The sequence below is a fragment of the Littorina saxatilis genome, linkage group LG10, assembly GCF_037325665.1.
Source record: "Littorina saxatilis isolate snail1 linkage group LG10, US_GU_Lsax_2.0, whole genome shotgun sequence".
Classification (NCBI taxonomy): domain Eukaryota; kingdom Metazoa; phylum Mollusca; class Gastropoda; order Littorinimorpha; family Littorinidae; genus Littorina; species Littorina saxatilis.
The window spans coordinates 3,152,072-3,162,071 of NC_090254.1; the positions used below are offsets into that span (position 1 = coordinate 3,152,072).

The 10,000-nt window shown below is 42.5% G+C and overlaps 1 protein-coding gene across 3 annotated transcripts in view; it reads left to right on the plus strand.

The window, feature by feature from the left end:
• The window catches only part of LOC138977966 (E3 ubiquitin-protein ligase MIB2-like), a 40,321-nt gene extending 37,001 nt beyond the window's left edge, over positions 1-3,320 (plus strand). The window contains exons 15-17 of one of the 3 annotated variants that reach the window (XR_011459542.1): positions 1,057-1,217; positions 1,846-2,096; positions 2,161-3,320. Coding sequence is in view for 1 of the 3 variants with exons in the window: in XM_070350569.1 (XP_070206670.1) it covers positions 1,057-1,217; positions 1,846-1,903 (219 nt within the window). In the remaining 2 variants the exon portion in view is untranslated. The other 2 variants (XR_011459543.1, XM_070350569.1) reach the window with 2 other exon arrangements.
• The last annotated feature ends 6,680 nt before the right edge of the window (positions 3,321-10,000 follow it).

Genomic DNA, 10,000 nt, shown 5'->3' on the forward strand with positions numbered 1-10,000 from the left:
ATTCTCTATATTCACCACGTTGTTTGCAGGGTGGTCAGAGTGACCAGGAGATACAGGTCCGTGTGGCCCTCTATGTAGTATTCTCTATATTCACCACGTTGTTTGCAGGGTGGTCAGAGTGACCAGGAGATACAGGTCCGTGTGGCCCTCCATGTAGTATTCTCTATATTCACCACGTTGTTTACAGGGTGGTCAGAGTGACCAGGAGATACAGGTCCGTGTGGCCCTCTATGTAGTATTCTCTATATTCACCACGTTGTTTGCAGGGTGGTCAGAGTGACCAGGAGATACAGGTCCGTGTGGCCCTCCATGTAGTATTCTCTATATTCACCACGTTGTTTGCAGGGTGGTCAGAGTGACCAGGAGATACAGCTCCGTGTGGCCCTCCATGTAGTATTCTCTATATTCACCACGTTGTTTACAGGGTGGTCAGAGTGACCAGGAGATACAGGTCCGTGTGGCCCTCCATGTAGTATTCTCTATATTCACCACGTTGTTTGCAGGGTGGTCAGAGTGACCAGGAGATACAGGTCCGTGTGGCCCTCCATGTAGTATTCTCTATATTCACCACGTTGTTTGCAGGGTGGTCAGAGTGACCAGGAGATACAGGTCCGTGTGGCCCTCCATGTAGTATTCTCTATATTCACCACGTTGTTTGCAGGGTGGTCAGAGTGACCAGGAGATACAGCTCCGTGTGGCCCTCCATGTAGTATTCTCTATATTCACCACGTTGTTTGCAGGGTGGTCAGAGTGACCAGGAGATACAGGTCCGTGTGGCCCTCCATGTAGTATTCTCTATATTCACCACGTTGTTTGCAGGGTGGTCAGAGTGACCAGGAGATACAGCTCCGTGTGGCGCTCTATGTAGTATTCTCTATATTCACCACGTTGTTTACAGGGTGGTCAGAGTGACCAGGAGATACAGCTCCGTGTGGCCCTCCATGTAGTATTCTCTATATTCACCACGTTGTTTACAGGGTGGTCAGAGTGACCAGGAGATACAGCTCCGTGTGGCGCTCTATGTAGTATTCTCTATATTCACCACGTTGTTTGCAGGGTGGTCAGAGTGACCAGGAGATACAGCTCCGTGTGGCACTGGCCTGTCTGCTGGTCAGTAACGGGGCGCTAGTGGACGCTGAAGACTTTGAGAGGCGTGGCCCTCTGGCCAAAGGTCACCCGGCCATCAGAGAGGGCGTGGAGTCCTTCATCGCAGCAAAGTAGGTCATTCACATGTAGTGGAACATCATTCGTCATACATGTTTTTACACTTTTATGTTGGTTTAAAGAAAATGTAAGTTGTACGCCCTCACGGCAAAGCCATGAGGGAAAATCCGGATGTGAATAATACTTTTTTTTTAAATTTGCAGGGGGGGGGGGGGGGTGAGGGGGTGGTGGTGGTGGTGTGGACAGCTGTCTGCCGGCTGCTAGAGGAGACCTGAAATGGGCTGGGGATCGGGTTGGGTCGTCTTGGGTCAGTGTTTTTGCTGGTTGGCTGATCTTCTTTTTCTACTTCTTTTCAAATCATGCGTTCATGGGCTGAAACTCCGACGTGCACTCGTGGTATTAGCAGGAGTGGGATCTTACTTGTATTATCGTTTTTACCCCGCCATTTTAGGCAGTCATACGCTTCTTTCGGGGTTGATGATATGATTTTGAGCACGCTTGTTTCTTACGACTATGGAGTACCGTTCTTTAATATCAATGTAGTTTATAAAATACCTTTAATATTATCATAAGTCCACACGTTTGGTATTTGTGAAGGTTTTATTCTGGTGATTCCTGGGAACTCTTGGTTGTGCTCTGCCCCTCAACATGTGACATTCCTAACATTTTCTCCTCCCTCAGTCCCGAGCTGGTGAGACGCCAAGGCAGAGGGAAACACAGTTTGTCTGGTGGAAGCTGAGCCGGGCCGCCAGGTGACACTGAGGGTGGTGTGAGCGAGTCTTCACCTGGACTGACGACCTACACGTCTACAGGTGACACTGGGGGTGGTGTGAGCGAGTCTTCACCTGGACTGACTACCTACACGTCTACAGGTGACACTGTGGGTGGTGTCAGCGAGTCTTCACCTGGACTGACTACCTACACGTCTACAGGTGACACTGGGAGTGGTGTCAGCGAGTCTTCACCTGGACTGGCTACTAGACTACCCGTCTACAGGCTATCACTTCTCTCGGATTAGCTCTTTAGTCACAATTATGAATACCAACCACATGCTTTTTTTCTCGTCATCCTCTATTTTTTTTAACAGTGTCGTGCCTGTTCATTGAACAAAACCACTTCGTTAATATTTTCGTATATTGTAAGTTTGTCCATGATTGTATTTTGAACACTTTGACTTGAATTGCCATGGTCCCCATTTTTTCTGGCGGTGTATGCACCCTCCGTACAAACATTCCATTACAGCTCGGATCGCCCGCAGCTAAACAGCATATGTCTTTTGAAAGATCTGTCACTTGATGATACAAATTGGTTGGTCCGTCGGCGCAAGAAAGGTATCGGGGCCAGTAACTCTCATACTTTGTGTAGAGACTAGAGTTGTTTCCCTTTCTGATATCTACATACGTAGCCACTTCGACAAAGAGACTAAAATCTGTAAGTCAATTATCAACAATATTTCATTTTATAAACAGAACACACGCTTACAAATGCACACATCTGCTGTGTGCTGACAAAACCGAGTAAGTCCATGTTTTTCAAAAATGATATTTTTTGTTCATCAAAAAGAAGAAATCAATGCGTATAAAAAATTGTTTTTGGTTGTGGACTTACTTGTTCATATCTGCGTATCTAAGAACTCTAAAAAGTAGTAACAAATTATACATCGTTGGAAAGAGCAATGCCTGCTCTTTATTCTGACCGAGGGTATACTGCATTCATTTGATATGCTCTAATCTACACTTGAATGAAAAAGGGCAATCTTTCTTCCATGTATATCCTTTTAAAAATTGTAATACCCCGAACCAGCTTACAGTCCATCCTTTTTTTTATTATTTTTTTATTATTTTTTATTTTTTAATTTTTAAAAAAAAAAATATAATTTTTTTTTCGTAAACAATAACATTATATGACACACTTGGTATAGATCTGTATGTTTAACTGTACATTAATCTGTGGCACAGTACATTTAACATTTACTTTTGGCGCGATTTCTTTCAGTACATAAATGGACAAGAATGTATTAATCAATGCTGTTGTGTCTGCGGTGTCAACATTTGCGACATCAACATAATCATAAATCAACACACACACATACATATGCATATGCACATAAACTTAAACATTTTCATTTACAAAATACGCAAACGTCAATACTGAGACGCTTATACAGGGGCGTCACACGCTATGAAAAAGTGGTGGGGCTATCAAACAATATCAAGGAATATTTACTTTACACTTACTTGAACGTCAGTGAACGCACAGAAAGGTACATTTTCACCCTCCTCATGGCACTGAAAGAACGCTCGCTTGTAGCATTCGTGGCAGGCATCACCCGAACAAGTTTCAAAAGAACACCAACTTGAGACATCAGCGAAATTTGGCTCTTTTGCAGTCCCTGGACTACAGAGATAGAGAACCTGGCACCGTAAATAACCATGCTCAAGAACCTAGGTTGGGTTAGCTTAGAAGATCGAAGAAAAAACAACCGATTGGCCATGCTGTACAAGATCAACGCCGGCATGGTAGGCATTGAACCAACTGCCTTTTACAAGCGCTCTGACCCTAGATCTAGTAACACGAGGGCCAAATCGAATTAATCAAGAACAAGATTACCACCCACACATTCTTCCACAGAACCATATCATTATGACAAACTATGCACTGAATGTAGTGATGAACTAAAAAGATCTACAGTACTAAATCACAAACTTAACTACACACCTTAGGAAATACGATAGCACAATCTCGTGAAAAAGCAGCAGACACACCAAATCGGAACTTTCTGTCTCTATTGCAAAAGAAGAGCGTTATCGAGTTCTTTCCCTTTGAGGCTCTCTCTCTCTCTCTCTCTCTCTCTCTCTCTCTCTCTCTCTCTCTCTCTCTCTCTCTCTCTCTCTCTCTCTCTCTCTCTCTCTTTTTTTTGTCTTTTTTTTATTTTTAAGGGGGGAAAAAGTGGTGGGGCTCTAGCCCCATGGCCCCACCTGGATAAGACGCCCCTGTTACAGTCCATCCTCTTACCTTTCGTTCCATGTATTTGGTTTGTCTGTACGTATAGATTAAAGGGTGCCCCCGAAGTTATTTGTAAACACAACATTTGCAGGCTTCAAAACCGCTATTGAAAAGCTTAACCACGCGCGTTTTAGATCGATTTTCTTGGTTGACTAAAACCGTCAGATCTGCCCAAGGCCGCATCGCAGATACAAATTAATACCACAGTCGGAAGGCTCAGGGATTGTTTTACAAGATATGTAGATTTTGTTCTTCTAATCCTAGTGGATTTGAAGAAATGGCGAGTTGGAAATGCCAATTTTTTCGCTAAAAACGCGACTGTTTCCATGTCGCAAAGAAGGAGTTGACCTGCCTACATATAGATAAGAAACAAGTTTGAAATAAAACGTCATAAGGTGACGTCATTATGTCTCGCCGTATGGAATGATGTCATGTGTGTGTTTTAAACTTTAAATGACGTCATTTGTGTGTTCTTAAGAACTGCCCCCGAAGTGATTTTTCAGCAAACCCGTAGGAAAGGACACCCTATTTTGGCCGTAAAAAGCGCTAAAATGGGATACATTTCTAACCTTTGGCGTGTGTTTGAAGCAGTACACCCCAGCAATGCCATTAATTTAAAACCTCAATGATATATTTCCTGAAAATTCGCTTCATGAACGATTTTTCAGTGTGCAATAAAAGCCAGTAATTTGCTTCGTTTCTTTGCTGTGACGCAAATACAAAACCAACAAGATCTGCGGTGACATCGTGACGTCATTTTCGAAATGGCCTTAAAGTTGCGTGGGTCCTCGATGGCTCACGTTTGGTTCAATGTTGGTGAAGCTATGACTGGATCTAAACCAAACGGCGTGTGTTTGGGGGTCGATGTTTTACTCTTTTTTTTTTTTTTGGGGGGGGGGGGGGGGGGGGGGGGGGGGCACACGTCTTTTTATATACGTGACTTTGCTTTTGACTTTGAACAAATCGAGATTGGTTTGGGTTGCGAATCACACACACACACACACACACACGCACATACACTCACAAACACACACACACACACACGCACACACACACACACACACACAAACACACACACACACACACACACACACACACACACACACACACACACACACACACACACACACAGGTGCGGCACTCTTATATTATTTGAACGTTTGCTTCTTATATTTGGAATCTGACATGCTGGCAATTCTACATTCCCCCTTTTTATATTTAGTCAAGTTTTGACTAAATATTTTAACATCGAGGGGGAATCGAAACGAGGGTCGTGGTGTATGTGCGTGTGTGTGTGTGTCTGTGTGTCTGTGTGTGTGTGTGTGTGTGTGTGTAGAGCGATTCAGACTAAACTACTGGACCGATCTTTATGAAATTTGACATGAGAGTTCCTGGGTATGAAATCCCCATACGTTTTTTTCATTTTTTTGATAAATGTCTTTGATGACGTCATATCCGGCTTTTCGTGAAAGTTGAGGCGGCACTGTCACGCCCTCATTTTTCAACCAAATTGGTTCAAATTTTGGTCAAGTAATCTTCGACGAAGCCCGGGGTTCGGTATTGCATTTCAGCTTGGTGGCTTAAAAATTAATTAATGACTTTGGTCATTAAAAATCTGAAAATTGTAAAAAAAAATAAAAATTTATAAAACGATCCAAATTTACGTTTATCTTATTCTCCATCATTTGCTGATTCCAAAAACATATAAATATGTTATATTCGGATTAAAAACAAGCTCTGAAAATTAAATATATAAAAATTATTATCAAAATTAAATTGTCCAAATCAATTTAAAAACACTTTCATCTTATTCCTTGTTGGTTCCTGATTCCAAAAACATAGATATGATATGTTTGGATTAAAAACACGCTCAGAAAGTTAAAACAAAGAGAGGTACAGAAAAGCGTGCTATCCTTCTTAGCGCAACTACTACCCCGCTCTTCTTGTCAATTTCACTGCCTTTGCCGTGAGCGGTGGACTGACGATGCTACGAGTATACGGTCTTGCTGAAAAATGGCAGCTACTTGACTAAATATTGTATTTTCGCCTTACGCGACTTGTTATATTTAGTCAAGTTTTGACTAAATATTTTAACATCGAGGGGGAATCGAAACGAGGGTCGTGGTGTATGTGCGTGTGTGTGTCTGTGTGTCTGTGTGTCTGTGTGTGTGTGTGTGTGTGTGTGTGTGTGTAGAGCGATTCAGACTAAACTACTGGACCGATCTTTATGAAATTTGACATGAGAGTTCCTGGGTATGAAATCCCCGAACGTTTTTTTTCATTTTTTTGATAAATGTCTTTGATGACGTCATATCCGGCTTTTCGTGAAAGTTGAGGCGGCACTGTCACGCCCTCATTTTTCAACCAAATTGGTTGAAATTTTGGTCAAGTAATCTTCGACGAAGCCCGGGGTTCGGTATTGCATTTCAGCTTGGTGGCTTAAAAATTAATTAATGATTTTGGTCATTAAAAATCTGAAAATTGTAAAAAAAATTAAAAATTTATAAAACGATCCAAATTTACGTTTATCTTATTCTCCATCATTTGCTGATTCCAAAAAACATATAAATATGTTATATTCGGATTAAAAACAAGCTCTGAAAATTAAATATATAAAAATTATTATCAAAATTTTTTTTTTCGAAATCAATTTAAAAACACTTTCATCTTATTCCTTGTCGGTTCCTGATTCCAAAAATATATAGATATGATATGTTTGGATTAAAAACACGCTCAGAAAGTTAAAACGAAGAGAGGTACAGAAAAGCGTGCTATGCAGCATATAGTAACCACTACCCCGCTCGCGCGCTCTTCTTGTCAATTTCACTGCCTATGCCGTGAGCGGTGGACCACGAGTATACGGTCTTGCTGCGTTGCATTGCGTTCAGTTTCATTCTGTGAGTTCGACAGCTACTTGACTAAATATTGTATTTTCGCCTTACGCGACTTGTTTTCTTTTTTTTTTATTCTCTTTTTGTGATTTTTTTTTTGTTTTACATGTATATGCTGTACATTACAGAACATCACCTAAACAAAGGAACAGAACCATGCAACAGAAAAACACTTGAACAATTACAACATACATGGGGTGGGAGGATGGGTGGGGGAGGGGGGGAGTTCAGGGCTTGGTGGTCGCAGTATCAAAAAGGATTTAAGAAAGAAAAAACCTAAGGGTTACATCAAAACATGCATATACAGGCGCCAATCCTTGTAAAATGTATCTACTGTATTATTCACAACTGCATTATACTTTTCACAAATAAATCTTTGCTTAAAATTTCTACTAAATGTCTGAAAATTGTTCATTTTGGAAATATAAACGTGGTGTTTGGCACAGATTACTAACACATCAAAAGCTTTATTGGTGACTACATTGTTCGCAACTCCAAGAAGAACCAGTTCTTTAGACAGTTTTAAATTGTCACAATGGGTGCAGTTCGCCTTTAGCCAATTTACAAATTCTATCCAAAAAGTCTGCACTTTATCACACTCCCAAAACATATGAAGGGTTTCTTCATTTCTACCGCAAAATGTACATGTACACAATGACGTATCCACAATTTTTCGCAAAAATAGAAAACGTTCTGTGGGCAAAATTCTGTACAATAATCGGTACTGGAACCATCTCAGACAAGTGTCTTTTGTTGTTTTAAAAACATATTGAAAAATAACCTTCTTATCTAACAAACAGTCCAAAGATTTAGACCATTTTTCGATACATTTTGGGACCGTAACATGTTCAATCAGTTTTTTGTAAATAAGTTGTGTCTTACCTTTACAAATACATTTCCACACAATGGGCTCTGTCATAATAAAATGTTTATCAAATTCTACGCCGATTTTTCTCTGATATTTTTTAACAGCCTGGATTACACCTTGATACAATACAAAATCTCCTCGCACATTTGGATATTTAATTTTAAACGCATTATAGGATAAGTATCCATTTTGTCCCAGAATATGACCAATCTGAGCAATTCCATTGTCAATCCAGTTTTGAATGTACACTGTCTTTTTATCTCTGCGAATAATTATTAACATTATAATGTAAACATTCTGATACAAAATCGTTAAAGGTTGTAGGGTCACATTTTCCATGTAGTTTCTTGTAATGTTTAAAAACATCGGTCCAAAACGGGTTTTCCATTCTCTGCATCAAAACATTTGCAAATTCCTCTCCTCTCATATTAATTGTTATAACAGATGGACATGCTTTAAACAATAATCTTGATATTAATACAGTAAAACCAACAACTCTTTTTAACCAAACAATTTTTAGAGATGACAGAAAACATTTCACGTCAACCATCTTTAATCCTCCATCTTCATAGGGTTGCCTGGGTGACCGTACGGTTCTTTTAATTTTGTCTCTTTTTCCATCCCAAAGAAATTTGAAAAAGATATTATGCAACTCCATCATAAACTGTTCGTCTGGATCAGGTACAACGTCCGCTCGACATGACATATCTTTCGTTCAAAAACATGCGCACACACTCACTCACACATACACACGCGCGCACACACACACCCACACACACACACACACACACGCGAGCGCGCGCATACACACACACCCACCCCCCCGCACACACACAAACACTCCACACATAGACACCCTCGATTATAGTATCACACTGTGTAAACTCAACCAGTTGTTTGAACAAGAACACACGCACACACTAATACCCCTAGCTGTCACACTAGGGCTGCGTCCTCACGGCGTTCCCGTGGCGTCCGAGAAAAATGAAGAACGCCGAGGTGCGCGCAGCAGGGTCTCCTATAGCGTCGGAGCAACGCGGTGGCATCTCCATTTGACGCAGTGGGGTCGCCAAGAACGCCATGCAACGGCGCGCACTTTGAGCATGCACAAAGTATGCTCCGTCGCTCGGCGTTCTGATATGCGTGTGGTAGGAACGCCGTAGGGTCGCCGTAGAGTCGCCGTAGCAGCGCAGTAAGGTCTCCTACCGCGCCACAAGGGCTCCGTGGGCGCGCAGTGCGGACGCAGTGGTAGTCGGCGGCGCTTGCACGGAGACCTCACGGAGATGTCACGTACCGCGTCCATCGGCGTTTGCAGGGCGTTTGCACGGAGACCTGACGGAGACGTCACGGAGTCCTTGGGGATGCCACTGCGATTCTACCGCGTCCGTGAGCGTTGGCAGGGCGTTTGGAGGAAGTTGCCAGTGCGTTGTGAGCCAACCCCATAACGCAGGGTACACTCCCCTGTCACTTCCGCTTAATCGACACGCCGTGGACGCGCACGCAGTGACAACTCCTAGCACGCCGTGAGCACTCCGAAAGAACGCAGTCAATCGCAGAATTTGTCTGCGATCTCACGGCGCTCTGAGAAATGTACAACGCCGTGCCAACTCCGTGAGGATGCAGCCATAGTGTGACAGGGGTTTAACGCCTCCACATTTTGTTTTCATTAAACTGATTTACAGTTTTCAAACCCCATCACTTCTCAGTGTGAAGGAAGCCAACGCTGACAGTTGTATCACAGCATCCTCAGTGATCTGTGCGATAGCATCCTGACATTTGACAGAACATTCAAAATGAATACATTGGTGGGAGATGACGACATGGGTCAGCAGACGGCGCTACAGTGGAACCCCCCTCTTAGCACTCCTCCATTTTAACACCTTTCCTTTTCACCTGAGACTGTAAAATTGGCAATCTAGTGGCTGCTCCGCCTGGCGTCTGGCATTATGGGGTTAGTGCGAGGACTGGTTGGTCCGGTGTCAGAATAATGTGACTGGGTGAGACATGAAGCCTGTGCTGCGACTTCTGTCGTGTGTGTGGCTCGACATGTGTGTGTGGCGCACGTTAAATG